This window comes from Penicillium cosmopolitanum (genome assembly GCF_028827165.1).
Source record: "Penicillium cosmopolitanum strain IBT 29677 chromosome Unknown utg000011l:1.0-3548175.0:1.0-3550911.0, whole genome shotgun sequence".
In the NCBI taxonomy this organism is placed as follows: Eukaryota; Fungi; Ascomycota; class Eurotiomycetes; order Eurotiales; family Aspergillaceae; genus Penicillium; species Penicillium cosmopolitanum.
The window spans coordinates 1892099-1906659 of record NW_026622681.1 but is presented as its reverse complement, the minus strand read 5'-3'; the positions used below and the strand labels follow the sequence as shown (position 1 = coordinate 1906659).

The following is a 14561-nucleotide window of genomic DNA, read 5'->3' as shown; positions in this document are numbered from 1 at the left end:
AGTACTTTCGAGAAACAGTGTCACCACTTTCCCTCCTCGACTCTTTCCCGAGACCTAATACCAAGAGCAACTACGCTGTAGAGGGAGTAGCCCATGAAATACGCCCGTTTTGAAACCGTGTCGTAAAATACTGCCTCGTTCTACAACGACAATCTACAGTACGTTATATCTAAGCTTAGAGCACTCCAGTGCCCGGTGGTCAGAAAGAACGTGGAAAGACTCCTGTGGCCTTAGTTCCATCAACTCCGGTCTCGAGCAGCCGCAGTATCCATAAAGACAATACTACTCTGCGGTGACGAACCAACCTTCTCTCCTGCTGAGAGTAGGGTTTTCGACCCACATCGGACCGAGTAGGGATTGATTAATTCTCTTCTCCTTTTAACATGTGTCTCTTTGTGTCTAACCCTGAGGGGTTCATGTCAAAATTGAGCCGTGCCGCGGAGGCTTCCTAGGCCGAGATATTTATTGGCTGGTATGTACTAGGTGGACGCATAGACGCAGTGCTCAGCCCTTCTCTTGTCACCCCTCTTCTCTTGTCATCCCTCTTCTCTTGTCACCCCTCTTCTTTTGTTACCTTCAACGCTTCAAGCATCTCTGTCTATTCTCCCTCTATATTTTATTTATCTATCTACAAGATGACGCTATTAGAACTTCCTACTGAGTTAATCCTGCTCATTGCACTCTCCCTCCCTGAAAGCGCTCTTGCCCAGCTACTACAAGTTCATCGCTCCCTTTACAAACTTCTCCTCCCGAATCTTTACCAGCGTCATCTACGAGATAGTAAACTTCAAGAAGGGCTCTTCTGGTGCACTGCCACGGGCAATGAAGCAGCTGTCAAGAAATTCCTTTACTACGGGGCAGACGTGAACGCCTCCATGGGCATACTTTCAATTCGTCATGCAAAAATACCTTTCCAGCCGTGGTTAGATGTGCAGACACCCCTGAATATAGCAGCAAACACAGGAAATGATACAATCGTTGCCTTACTGCTAAGCCATAGGGCGAACGTTTATGGATTCTCTTCCCGTTACTGGGGCACAAGCCAACCAGCTATAGTAGATGCCCTGTTATCGGGCCATGAGAGCACGGTCCGGCTTTTATTATTGCATGGGTCACCTATCCATGAGCCTGGCATGGAGCAGGGCGGGTTGGTCAACTGCGCAATATCCAGGGGGCAAATTTCTCTTCTCAAATTGTTAGTTGAGTTCAAGGCTGATCTCAATATTCCCTCGCAGGGAAGTTATCCTTTGAACAGAGCTGTATCGTTTCGCAATCTCTCAACAGACATAGTTCAGTTCCTGCTGGATAATGGCGCAGATATAGGTTTAGCGGATGGTCATCCTGGTCTCCTGTTAAACCAAGCGATTTATGGCACAATTGATACTTTGCGCCTATTGCTTGACCGTGGAGCAACCTATCCACCAGATGATTTGGAGAGGTGGCTCGAGATATTATTTGATAGGTGTACAGTCGAGACGGTGCATCTGTTGATCGAATACGGTTATGCGCCGAACATCGAGATGCTGTCGATTGCGGTAAGGGCTCGGCGGGGAGATATCCTACAGCTCTTCATTGACAGCGGTGTGGATCTAAATATGAGAGACACGAGAGGGTTTACTCTTCTCCACACGGCCATCGTTCGCTGTATACCCCGAGACCCGCCAATTAGAATCGGCGGCAGGAGCACGGTATGTCGCCGGCCAGGTAGGAAGAGTCTGGTACAAAAAATAGAACCTGTTCCGCAGCGGGTATCACCTACTTGCATGAGTGACAAGGTTGAAAAGGATGCCCCGGAGGAAATCGTGCGCCGCCTGATCCGCGGGGGGGGCAGACCTCAATGCCCTGGACGCGCGGGGGCGCACCCCGCTGGCTCTCGCCAGCGAATGTCCTCCGGCGATACAGCAGATGCTTGTCGATAAAAAAGTTTAATAGGGAAAGATGGCATGAATAATAAATTGACTAGATAGGTAGGTTTTACCTCTCCTCAATAAGCTTAGAGGAACATCCCACTAATATACTTATGGAATTGCATCTGCAGTGATACCACCAGTATCCACCGTGCCAAAATTCGAAGTCGGAAAATACATATCTTGCGTGCCACCAGGTATCATACCTATGTTTTGTTTATTTAGTCCTCAACCCTTGTGAATGGTCTTTATTCCATACGGAAGATCACCCGTCTGTGTAATTTATTTTGCGGGAGGAATGCAAGGGCAGGTAGTACGAGACAACGTGCCAAATCGTGACGTACCTGTCGTCGTTTGAATGATTTGCATTTGAATCGAACATTCTATGAAAATTCCCCACCTCGAAACCCAATATACAGAAAAATTGCTTGTTATTACCCAAAAGCTCATTTGAAAGTATTTGCCTAGGAAAACTACTCTTTCCAATTTATATTACAACAAACAAAGGAGGATAGTCAGCTCCTCGATGAGGAGACATAAAGAAAATCATGAAAGAACAAAATAATGAATCCGTTATTCGAGGGCACAACATACCTATTAGCCTATTCTCACCGGCTTTCTTCAAGTTTGACGTTGCTCTATACTGGGGATTCTGAAAAGGGTGGACCAAATACCCAATGCCACGGCCAACATTGCCAGCAGAACAGGTTGAAGCACGCTCACTCCCTTCGCCTGCGCAATGGCACCGATCATGAAGGGGAAAACAGCGCCTCCACCCATGGAAAATGCAGCAGCAAATCCAATAGCCGCTACATGGAGGTTCTTTGGCAGAAGACGCGTCGCAACAACCACGACGCCCGGAAATATGGTTCCTAAAAAGAAACCGACAAGAGACACCGCCACCGCAGAAACAATGAATTCCGGAACAAGCCAAAAAATAAGCTCGAGCGCGATGGCACAAAGAATGTAGACCGTGATTGCCAGTTTTTCGCCAATTCGAGGCGATACGAAACCTAGGACGAATCGCCCCATTGTAACGCCAAGCCAGAAGCCCGTTTCTGTCATTCCGGACGCAAATGCACTGCCATGACGGACGTTCGTCATGAAAACGACGATCCATCCTCCAATAGCCACTTCTGTTCCTCCATATAGGAAAAGGAAGACCGCGATGATCCAGGTGACCTTGTACGTGAGAGCTAATCGTGTCTGGTGAAGTGCTCCTCCTCTGACGGTAGTGCCAGCGCTTTCCTGTCTGTATTTAGTCCCAGTCTCGGTCCAAAATGCACTTGCAGCGTAAATAATTTCAAGGGCAGCCGCTCCGGTCTAAGATATACGCGTTAGGTCAGTCTGTCGTTTCGTGTGGGCTCTAACCATGACGGGTGGGTGGCTGGGAAGGGGGAAGTGTGGGGGGGGGGGAGGAATGTGAATACCATAAGATAATAGAAGGAGTACCACGGCCAGCCCGCCTTGGAAATTAAGCTCGTCGCGACGAGAGGACTAATTGTGGCGCCCACTCCGTAAAACCCATGAAAGAATCCGAGGACTTCGTTCGAATTTGCCATGTTGCCAATCCACACGTTCCATGCGGCGTTCTGCACACCACTTCCCAACCCCACAAGAATGTACATTATCACTAGCACTGGGAATGGCGGGTGAACAGATATAACTGCGAATGTGAGTAGATGGCAAGTAGGCCCGATTATGGCAATGCCTTTTCTACCAAAACGCTGGTGGATTGAGTAGCTCAAAATTGCGGAAATAACATAACCGAAAAATGGCGACAAGAAGACGAGCGAGATGACAGTATAGCTTTTTTGGTAATAGGATTCTAGCTGTATTTTTGGTTTTCTTATTAGCTTGGATAAGACACACTTCGATAAGTAGGACAAACAGAGGAAATGATAGCACCGTAGGCGGCATCATTTGCACCCATCACAAATGCACACCAGCACGTAGCTGTCAACCGCCATATCATGGTCTTTGATTCATTCCATCGCGGAGAAATGCTGACAGCATGAGATGGCGGGGTCTCGTCTCCGGGTATGTCGGTGTTCCAATGGATTGTATGTCTTCCACGTCGACATTTTGGTCTTGGCGGGGCGCTTCCGATGTGTCTGTTGTTGGAGCTATAGTTAAAGTAGCCATTTCTTATGTATAAATTGGCTCAGCGATTCTTAAGCAGGATCATCTGTGGAGGCTGACAGGTTTTCCAAAGCGGGGAGACGGATCGGCATTTCGGCTACTCGCTCGTTTAGCGGGCGGCTTGAGCGTTCCGAGTCACTCGTGTATTATATGTTGAACAATTTGAATATACGTACTGGCATCTTAATCGACGAGAATCTCCCTTCATCGAATATGTGGCAACATTATTCTTCAAGTTCTTGAGGGCATTTCGAGGTGCTTTTTTGACGAAGACATATGACTCTTCTCTCCAGAGCAACTTGGAGCTGGACCGGGATGGATCCCAAAACGGGAAGGCAGTTTCATAGTATCGGAATAAAAATGAAGGAATTACCAGCTTGATCTCACGTAGCTCAATATAAATCAACAAGAGTGATGTGCTCAGATGGGTGAAAGGCATTTGCAAACATTTTAGATATCGATTTTCCTGATGTCTTTCTAGAATTCTTAGTCAACTAACAACGGTCGCTTACCAGCAATACTACTAGTAGCACGCGGATTATTTGAGATGCTTTTTTATATGTTAATACTAGTAAGCCACTGTAACCTAGAAGACCCTTGTAATACCTTGCCCAGGTGCAAATTTCAAATTCAGCCTTGGTCGTTCTAAAGTTACTACTAGTACTACGACTAGGTAATCTCACTCGGTACTCGACTATATATTTTGCTCTGCCGGACGCCTGCTCAACGACTGGGATCGGTGACATTTTCGAATCTAACGTAGCAAATTACTAGTAGTTCACTGGCAAGTAATACTTAGGTAACACTTCCAAGATTTTGTATAAATAGTAATCACCTCAATCTTTACGTTTTATTTTTGTTTTCCAACTTAATCTAAAGAGAACTTGGCAAAAAAAGCGACCTCGGGAGCCGGAGGCGAGCCATAGGAATGTAGTGTTGGCGGAAAACACTTCCGAGGTCTATGACTAGTAAAACCATGTCCAACATGACAATCAAGTCTCAGGAGATTAACCGAGCCTAGATCCTAGCTTATTGCTTGACATGAGCTGCGTGGCTCTCTACTGTAACTTGGGTCCATCTAAAGATCCGTTCGTATAAACATCCTGCAGACAACAAACTCGCTCCTTGCTACTGGAGTCTACGCGCTGACAGTCATCAAACACAAACATGAAACCAATTTTAAGGCCAAGCGCCTCTCAGAAACTTGGTTGAATTCTTTGGCCGTGAGTGACCTGTCATATTTCAGTTGTCTCAATCAAGGGCAATGTGGCTGTTACATCCGAACTGATAGCAAGTATGCGGAAGGATTTCGCATGTAGATCACAACAATTAGACCGCTGGTATCAACTACAGATCACTGAAAAAGCAGTCAGAGATGCAGTGGAACTTTCTTCGACGGTCCGAGGCGGGTCTGCATGATGGGTGGTTGGCGGCGCAAGGGGAATCGGGCTGCTAGGGTTGCCAGGGGAATGAACTCTGGCGTGCCTGAGTATCCCTGTGTAGTACCCATCGTCGAGAGGAGAGTCTTTACTGTGAACTCTCGTGGGCTTTCTGAATTGAAGGAGGCGGAAGGGGCTTACTCCTGGTGAAGGGCTGAGAATAATATCGCTCGTTGAGCAATAATTGTAAGAAGGTCGATTTTGGTAAATGGACCACGGAACTAGTATAGCTGACGACACAGTGCATCACCACGAGGTTAATGCCGATGCGTGGCTGAAGTCTGCAGCTTCATGCGACAACCAGCCTCATTAGCCGCAATCTATATCATTCTACCGGGGGGCTTGTACATTGGGAACATGAACCGGCCACCTAGAAGAGCGTAGTTTCCACTGAATATGAGAGATCAATGTGTCTGCCGCTTTTTCAACCCCCGATTCGCTTGTCCAAGTAACTTTATGGACGATCATTCCACGGTTGCCAACCACAATCGCGGTAAAGGCACTGGAATCCAACCATCTCCGCTGGGTTTCCATACCTGCAGGGCCGGCCTGCCCCTTATGCTATGCTAGACTCGTCATCAGTGCGCGTGCTCTAGGGTATAAGGCATGGAGGACGCCGCAGATCAAATATCAAAACACAGTGAAGATCAAGAATCCGAGCGATCTTGACATAAAAGCCATTGCATCCCTTTCCCCCCGAATCAAAGTGCAAAGTTTCATCTCCGACCTAATACTCTCCTTCCGATTCTTCCTGGTCCAGGCCAAGACCTCTCCAGCCATAATGCATCCATCTTACGTTTCTCTGGCCATTATGGCCATCGGTGCCGCTGCGGCTCCCTCTTACCCCAAGCCTGACGCCAAGAGCGATCCGTTCAACACCTTCCCCTTCATGTCGGACACCAGTAGCGCCGTTGAAGATGACGATGGAATGGATAACCCCGTTCCTGCATATATGGAGGCCATGCAGGTCGCCGAGTCCGCCCAGGCTGGAAAGTATAACTCGGCACCGGCTGCTTCTCAGTCTTATCAGCTACCTGCCCAAAAGGCCGAGAAACCTGCTCCCACTTTCCATCAGGCTCAGCAAGAGGCAGCCCCTACCTACCAGGCTCCCCAACAAGAAGCTGCACCCACCTTCCAGGCCCCTCAGGCAGACCCGGCGCCCACTTTCCAGGCTCCTCAGCAAGAGGCAGCCCCCAAGCAGGAGGCGGCTCCAACCTTCCAAGCTCCTCAACAGAAGCCGGAGCCCACTTTCCAAGTCGTCTCTGAGCCTGCTCAGCCTCAGCCCACTCACGTCGTGGTTGTGAAGCCTGATGTGGTGGCTGAGCCTCACAAGCAGCAGAGCGAGCTCCCGGCGGCCGTCTCCAACATTGCGCCAGCTCCTCTGTCGGATCCGGAGCCTCCTATGCAAATGCCCACTTCTACCCCGGCTGTTGATGATGATATGCCTATGATCTCTGAGGTTCCCATGATGTCTGAGATCGATATGTTCTCCGCTGTGCCGGACATGCCAGAGACATACTCTTCTGCCTTCTCCACTGAGGCTGTTGTAACGATTGCTCCCATTCCTAAGGCTCACCCGAGCTCTTCGTCCTCCATGGTGCACTCTGTGATGCAGACTCCCATGCCCATGCCCCAGGCTAAGACATCATCGAGCCACTCCATGATGATGCCAGTCTTGCCGTCTACCCACTCGGTCATGATGCAGTCCACTCCCACCCACCAGATCATTGTCACCATGTCTACCAAGGCTCGTCCAACACACTCTGTCATGATTCACGAGCAACACATGTCTTCAAGCAAGGTCGCAACTGCCTCCAGTTCGGCTTCGGCCTCTGCCTCTGCCACTCCTTCCTCGAGTGCCGATGCTGCCGACCCTCTGGGAGGTCTCACTGGCATCTTTGACAGCGTTCCTATCCTGGGTGGTCTCCTTAAGACTCTCGGTGGTTAAACTCGTAAGTCTGGCAACCTTTCCTCAATCCTGCGTACACCGACTAATCATACCACAGCTGCCTGTCAATCCTTTATTCTGCATTTCTTGTATTTCAATATATCCGGCAAGGAACTCGTGGCGCTTGGTTTTCTGGGGCTTCGTTGATATCCAAAGAAACTTTTTAATGAAAAGGGCGTTTTGGGGTAGATCAGATTTGTTACCACATTTTATTTCTTCAGTAGCCTGAATACAAATTCAATATCAAAAACACAAAAACTAGCGCTCCAACATGCATAATCTCTTCAATCAAGGGTATCTTCCACCAGAGCCCAACCGATCAATACATCCCTCAACTGCCTTCTGCATCGCATTCGTAGCCTCCTCCAAAAGCGTCGTCAGCGGCACCTTGCCTGCCTTCTCCTGCTGAACCTTAATATAAGGATTATTCAAGACCTTATTAATATTGATCTTGGACACGCCACAATCAATGCACTTTTGAAAGATCTCCTGTGTAAACGGATCCGCACCGTGCAGAACCAGCCGCACCTGTCCCCCAACAGCCTTATTAATAGACTGAAGTCTATCATATTCAAGCTGAATGCCCCGCGGCCCATACTCGCCATGAACATTTCCAAAAGCAGGCGCCAACCAATCAATCCCCGTATCGACAAATTCCTGACTCTCCTCTGGAGTCGTCAACAACCCCTCCAGATCTGCCGTGTCCGCAACCCCATCTTCTCCACCTTCAATCCGGCCGGGTTCCGCCTCAGTGGCGATCCCCCGCGTATGGCAGTACTCAACCAATTCCCGCGTCAGCGCCAGGTTCTCCGCCTTCTCGTAGTGCGACATGTCAACCATGATACTGTCGAAGCCACCCAGATCCGCTGCGTAGCGGATGATCTCCGGTGTTTGCGCGTGGTCCATGTGCACGGTGACGGGGACCGAGGCTTTGCGCGCGGCTTCGGCGGCGGCGTGTACGAGGATGCCATCTGCGTAATGCACTGCCCACGGAAATAGGAGGATCATAGCGGGCGAGCGCTTGGCTTCGGCGGCTCGGACGGTAGCCAGGATGCCTTCGACATTGTAGCAGCACATTGCTGGTACGGCGTAGTGGTTCTCGGCGGCATGGTCGAGGATGCGCAGGGCGCGGTTGTCGGTGAGAGGCATTTTGTGGGAGAGGGGTATATGTAGGATTAGGAAAAGGTGAATATGCGAATGGGTTTTGCGACGCGGGGGCTTTTAAGTTCTAATTTCCCCTGTGTGCCTCTTGTTTAATGGCGATCGTTGTTCTGTCCGAGTATTGTGATAGTCGCATGTTGTCCGAGTCCTCGGAGATGGTCCGAAGAACCCCCCCGCGGTTACGTCAAATACGACCGGATTGTAAAGCCGGTGTGGGGATTAGCCCCTGGCTGCGTGGAACTCTAGAAAAATAATGAAAAAAAAAAATCCCGGGCATGGGTTGTCCATTGGCATCGGTTTGTGGGGGAATACGGGGGAGTGAGTGGGAAGGAAAGTTGAAGTATCGCCGTGTGGGGGAGATCCGCCGACAGTAACAATCCCAATTAATTACGAGGAGATAGTGAGAGGAGAAATTTAGGGGGTAAAATATCTTTAAAAATGAAAACTCTCAATTTATGTAAAGGAAATGGGATATCTACATTATCTGCCAAAGGTTTTGATCACACTGGTGCTACCCTCCGCACCAAGACCGTGTCTCTTCGCCATAAAAAGCTGATTCAACGCTGCGTTTCCTAGATAGAGCGGGCAGTGAAGGTCTCTGGCCTTTTGTACACCCTTTTCCAGACGAGTGATAGCATCATTGAGAGATTCGGAGTTCTGCCCGATCTTGCCCTCGATGATCTCTAGGCCCTTGGTCATAAATTGACGGCTGGCACCTGCGGCATCACTGACAAGAGTAAAGAACTGCTTAAGTTCCACATTGAGGTGGCGCGCAAAGCCAATGGCTTCAGCGGCGGCGACAAGATTCGTCAACTCCATCACATCAAGGACTAATTGCAAAGCCTCGGCGGTCTCTTCGGCGGACTTGGTGGAGGACACCTTCGTAATGGGCTCCTTGTAGTATTGGCGGACCATCGAGGAGTCATCGACAGGGCCATATTCCTGTAGGAGAGCGGAGAGGTAGACTTGCTCTGCTGTTGAGCAGAGAGGGGTAGGAAATTGGTTCTGGCGGGCAGAAGTGGTGATGATGCCCTACTCAACTCGATTAGTATTTCAAAATATCACCATAGAAAGCACCACAATCGAATTTACACTTACCACATCCTTTAAAATAATAGTCAGAGCACTAGCACCAGGGTACCAGTCCTCCTCCAACATACGCTGTAAACGGTTCTCATGCATCCAGGTATGAGAGTCGGACGACTTAATCGCCTCAGCGGTCTTAACAGCATCCAATCCTAACTGTGCAGCAAAGCCTTGGGCCTCGCTAGCACCCAAAATGTGAATACCAGCCAGGACCTGGTGGACCATCTTCATGTTGCTTCCAGCACCAATGCCACCGGGCACCAGATACAGCTTGTCGGAATCGGACATCTCCTGGAGTAGGAACCGGCCACTCTCCAGAGCAGAGTCCGATGCACCAGCCATAATCGACAAAGTTCCATCCGCAGCACGCTTAGCACCGCCGGAAACGGGGGCATCAATAAATTGGATGTCCCCGCGACCGAGCGACTGCAGCTCAGCAGCAACAGACTGGGCATAAGAAGCTGGAACAGTGGAGCAGAGGAGGAGGGTCGCATTTTGGGGAAGAACTGTACACATAAGATGAACCAGTCAGTTGAAGGAAATCAAAGAATTAAAGAATCGAAGAATTGCGACAAAACTTACCAGCAACAATGCCATTGTCACCGAAGAGAACAGACTGGGCCTGCGGTGCTGATGCGACCATACAGACATAATATTGCTTATCCTTTGCAGAGTCTTGCAGCGAGGAAGCCGGAATTCCACCGGCGGTCTTGAAGCGATCAACCGAAGCAGGGAAGACATCGAAGCCGTGGACGGGGTAGCCCTGCTTCACCAGGTGGGTGGCCATGCCAAAACCCATGGCTCCCAGGCCGACAAAGCCAACAGCAGGCTTAGACATCTTGTTTGAATGGGGGAATCAGATATGCAAAGGGTAAAGAAGTTGTTAAACAAGCAAGGAAAGATAGCCGCTATGTACAGAAACTTGATGGGGAAACGTGGGGGGGTGTTGGGGGTTTATCTGGAGATGCCGCGGTGGGGGATCTTCGGTGGAAGTCCGACCAGCCGAGTTCGACAAATGTTAATTTAGCCAAGGGCCAAGGATATGACAGTGGCGAGGTTCATCGGATAAATTGCGACCACAGTTTGGGTACGGGTATTAGTACGATTAAAGGATAAATGAAGATTTGAATGGTACTGAATTTCTGCCGAAAACGAAATAACACGGCCATGTCCGATTATCTGAAAATACTCGGTTACCGTCGACTATCCTCTCCGATCATCCGCCCGTAGAAAATTAATAGACATGATGCTATAAAGAAAGAAGGCTATATTTAGGTTGAACTATTCTATGAACTGTGGCACAACACGATCCTTGACTCACAGGATTTCGTGGGGTGTTAAGAAGAATCCAAATTCCTCCAGCTCAGAATCAGATGATCCTGCCTCCTCAGGCGATGGCGAGGATGACTCATATAAACCGGTGTGCACGAGCAAAGGCTCTTCCTCCTCAATCTGTATAAGCATATCAGCTAATTGTTCAAGGATATCTGTCTCCGGGGTCTCTTGTCCACAGGAGTCATCTTCGGGATTGCCACTTGAGATCACCGAGTAAACATCACTCATGTAATGCTCCAAGGAAACTTGAATAAAAGCTAAAGAAGAATCAGCGATAGCCTCTTATTTGGAGGAGGATCTTTGGGGGTTGTTTCGTCGGATTTGCCAATCAAGTATGTCTCTGATGGCCGATTTGATCATCCTCATCCTCATCCTCGTCCTCGTCCTCATCGCTTGAGGACTTACCAAGATCACTAGAATCTTCTCTCTCCGTTTCAGGGTTGAATTGCGCTGCCAATTCAAAGGGTGAAATATCCGAATTTAAACCTTCAATAGAATAATCGCTGCATCCAAAGGTTGGCATAGGGTCGTCGATAGATGCTGTGGGTAGTTCCTCCCAGCACCACAGGCATGGAGAGTCCGACTGGTCATCTTCGGAAGTGAGATCATGATATATCTCGACATACTCGCAGTTGAGGAATTTCCCGGGCATGGAACGGATAGAATACGTATAAGTCATGCAAGACAGCATCATCCAATAGGAGATGTGCCCGCAAGCGTGGAAGTGGTAATAGGTCAGTTCACACATAACTGCTAAAGTAAGAGGATGATGATGGAAGGTACCTTAGACTGGGGGAACTCTTTCGTTTTGTAGGCAAATTCCAGATACCGGGTGATCAAGAACAAAGACATACAAGCAAGCCTCCAGAACAAAACGTACTCAATCCGATTGTGCTTCGCTGGTACGAGATAATAGCCAGGGCAGGCCCATAGGTATCAAAGAAAGACACGTCATAGCAGAAATTAACAGTACTATTAGCAACAGTATTAATTAAGCTCGATTAATAAGGAATTCATCGGAATATCTCGAGCTCGATCTTGAGCACCACTAGTTCGCTTTGTTTATAAACCAAACAATGAAAATCATACATCTATCAGAGTATCAGAGTGTAAACGTCAACAGACCGTTCAAGTTGTTGGTATTTAAATTTTGTATTAATACTCCCTGAAAAGATAGAGCGATGATATACAATCCAGATCAAGTCATATAAGCGAAACCAAGATCAACAAAACTCCACAATCAAACACCCGAACGCGCCTTCGTATGTTAAAACGTAAGTGGTATCACTTCAAAAATATCAATAACAAAGAATCGTAAAAGAAGGAACTAGGCAGCCGAAAAAGAAGCTTCTAGTATCATTGGGTCGCCGGGGTCTGAGCAGTTTGAGCAGTTTGAGCGGGTTGAGCAGGCTGAGAGGGCTGAGCGGGTCCAGTCTGCATGACTTGAACCCGACCGCTGTTATGCCAGCAGGCCAGCTTAACACCGCACTTTCCGCAGTAGTGGTCGACGTCTTTCAGGGAAGACATCAGGTAAGGGAAACATCCGAGACAGCAGCAGCAGCAAAGAACGGCCGCCCAACCACTATTTTCCAATTGTTAGTAAGATGTTCAAAGTCTTTTGTTTTCTATTTTAACAATGCAGAGCATGTAGTCTTGGGATCGGGGCTGGATCTCGGAAATCCACTTACTGTGTTGTCATTCCGGTAACGGCCTCCGTCCGGGTCATTTCGCGGTGTCCACATGAAGGGCAATCAACCGGCGCGGGAGCTGACTGAAGCGCGTGCAGTGGTGTAGCGCTGGCGTATCCACTAGGCGGACCGTACGGAGTATAGTATACCCCCGGCTGGGCTTGAGCTTGCTGGTAATTGGGAGCTTGTTGTGAAGGGTCTTGGTAGGTAGGCTGGGGTTGTCCGGGGTATCCCTTCACATCGTCGGGTGAGTTGTACTCGTTCGGTTGCTCCTTAGGCTGTCCCGGGTATGAAGGTGCATTGTCCTTGGAGCTGCTCACAAAGGTCGGGGCGATATCGTCTGCGACCCGCGTTTTCTCTGCTGGCCTTTGGCTGATGTAGTCGCCGTCGGTGGAGGGTTGTCGGGGGCTCAGAGGCGGTGGAGTCAAGGAACTGACTGTAGACTGGTAGGGAGGAACTGGTGAACCAGGCGAAACTGGGGGGATGGTGGTGAAGCCAGTGGCTGAGGTTTGGCCAGTGTGCTCGAGGGGAATGAGGCCTGGTCGCAAGTCAATAACCTATGTCGCGTGGTGAAATCCCAGAATATGCGAATACTCGTAGACGCAGCACTCACCCTCGCTATCATTTTGTGTCACCATATTGAATCGTAAATTGGCGTCGTGGGGCTTTGCTGGTTTTTTCTTTGAAGGGGTTGCAGACGTAAACGTCGAGATCGGGGGGGACGGGGGAGGAGAAATGCAAAATAATGTGACGCGGGATGGGGGCGGTTTCTAGATTTAAGACAGAAAGTAAATTTCAGGACCGTTAATAATAGCGCCTTAATCGGATCGTCAAGGCTGTTTCCCGTCAAAATGAGCCTGGCCACGATTTAAAGTTGAGATCGTTCACTGCCCTATTTTGTTTTGCTTTCAAGCCCCCGCGGAGACAAACAACGAGTGGACATGCCAATTTTATCTCTACTCAGTGGAGACCGCTGAGGTTTGGTTCAATCCAGATCACCATTTTCAATTAATGCATTGGGGCTCTCCTAAATCCCCCCACCCCTCCCCCCTAGCTTGCTACGACTCAGGTTGACGCCTCTCTCAGCTAGCAAGAGTGCCGTGACCTCGTGAGGCGTCGGAGCCCGCAAGGCTATGCTCCACGCTGAGACTCGTAATTGCCATTCATTACATGTAACCATGCGTGGATCCACTTGCCTCGTATGGAGCTCGAAGACCCATCTTCAAGGGGGGTCAAGATGATTCGGGAGGGTTGCTAGATCTCAATCAGTATGCTTGCCTCTGTATATTATTGTCTTAGTAGGAAAAGATAATCAATTCCTTCAGGTTCTTTGTCAAAAACCAATTCTCAGCGGGGAGAACTGCGCCTTGCCCCTGAAGTTTTTTTTACTCGTATGTAGTACATCAGGGTTCAACTAGGGCTGTTGATTTAGCCCAATCAAAGCCCGACTTTTGGGACCACATGCGTCAATCCCTTCCCCTTTGTAGAAGAAACTGCGAGTAAAGTGGGGAGCGCAAGGCTGTGTACAAATCCATACAGTAGTACTCCATACTCCGTAAGAGTAATTGTACATCGCATGAAATGCTCTACTTACTCCGGGCGCGACGTACATACATATATGGAAACAGGCGTCCAAGTGAGCTGTCCATCGACTTAAATAGTACTAGCTGTATATTTGGCCCCCGACTGGAGTCTGACATGTATTTCTTGAACCTGGGCGTACCAAATGAGGTTAATGGACGGTATGCTACGAGCCGCGTGGAGCATAATCCTACGGCTGGAGCTGAAACCGATGCCGTTCTTATATCCGAAATGGAGTACAGCCCTACGAGTAGAGGAAGGAACTGATCATGCG

The 14561-nt window shown here is 49.0% G+C and overlaps 7 protein-coding genes across 7 annotated transcripts; 2 read left to right on the top strand and 5 right to left on the bottom strand.

The window, feature by feature from the left end:
• Positions 1-635: 635 nt before the first annotated feature.
• N7509_012215 (ankyrin repeat domain-containing protein) lies at positions 636-1919 on the top strand (the record flags this gene model as incomplete). Its single annotated transcript, XM_056636852.1, has 2 exons — positions 636-1688; positions 1746-1919. 2 exons carry the CDS (start codon positions 636-638, stop codon positions 1917-1919), a joined length of 1227 nt encoding a protein of 408 aa, XP_056482882.1.
• Positions 1920-2528: 609 nt separating this feature from the next.
• N7509_012214 (MFS transporter) lies at positions 2529-4053 on the bottom strand (the record flags this gene model as incomplete). Its single annotated transcript, XM_056636851.1, has 3 exons — positions 2529-3230; positions 3338-3739; positions 3799-4053. Coding segments are annotated over 3 exons (1359 nt in total), but the record flags the coding sequence as incomplete, so codon positions are not given.
• Positions 4054-6269: 2216 nt separating this feature from the next.
• On the top strand, positions 6270-7436 carry N7509_012213 (uncharacterized protein; the record flags this gene model as incomplete). Its single annotated transcript, XM_056636850.1, has 1 exon — positions 6270-7436. The coding sequence occupies one exon, from the start codon at positions 6270-6272 to the stop codon at positions 7434-7436; it is 1167 nt and encodes a 388-aa protein (XP_056482880.1).
• Positions 7437-7724: 288 nt separating this feature from the next.
• Positions 7725-8585, bottom strand: N7509_012212 (class II fructose-bisphosphate aldolase; the record flags this gene model as incomplete). The annotated part of the gene is made up of 1 exon (XM_056636849.1): positions 7725-8585. The coding sequence occupies one exon, from the start codon at positions 8583-8585 to the stop codon at positions 7725-7727; it is 861 nt and encodes a 286-aa protein (XP_056482879.1).
• Positions 8586-9077: 492 nt separating this feature from the next.
• On the bottom strand, positions 9078-10521 carry N7509_012211 (uncharacterized protein; the record flags this gene model as incomplete). Its single annotated transcript, XM_056636848.1, has 3 exons — positions 9078-9629; positions 9696-10189; positions 10266-10521. 3 exons carry the CDS (start codon positions 10519-10521, stop codon positions 9078-9080), a joined length of 1302 nt encoding a protein of 433 aa, XP_056482878.1.
• A 479-nt stretch (positions 10522-11000) lies between these two features.
• On the bottom strand, positions 11001-11670 carry N7509_012210 (uncharacterized protein; the record flags this gene model as incomplete). Its single annotated transcript, XM_056636847.1, has 2 exons — positions 11001-11275; positions 11424-11670. The coding sequence occupies 2 exons, from the start codon at positions 11668-11670 to the stop codon at positions 11001-11003; spliced, it is 522 nt and encodes a 173-aa protein (XP_056482877.1).
• Positions 11671-12374: 704 nt separating this feature from the next.
• Positions 12375-13344, bottom strand: N7509_012209 (LITAF-like zinc ribbon domain-containing protein; the record flags this gene model as incomplete). Its single annotated transcript, XM_056636846.1, has 3 exons — positions 12375-12600; positions 12707-13244; positions 13320-13344. The coding sequence occupies 3 exons, from the start codon at positions 13342-13344 to the stop codon at positions 12375-12377; spliced, it is 789 nt and encodes a 262-aa protein (XP_056482876.1).
• Between the last annotated feature and the right edge of the window lie 1217 nt (positions 13345-14561).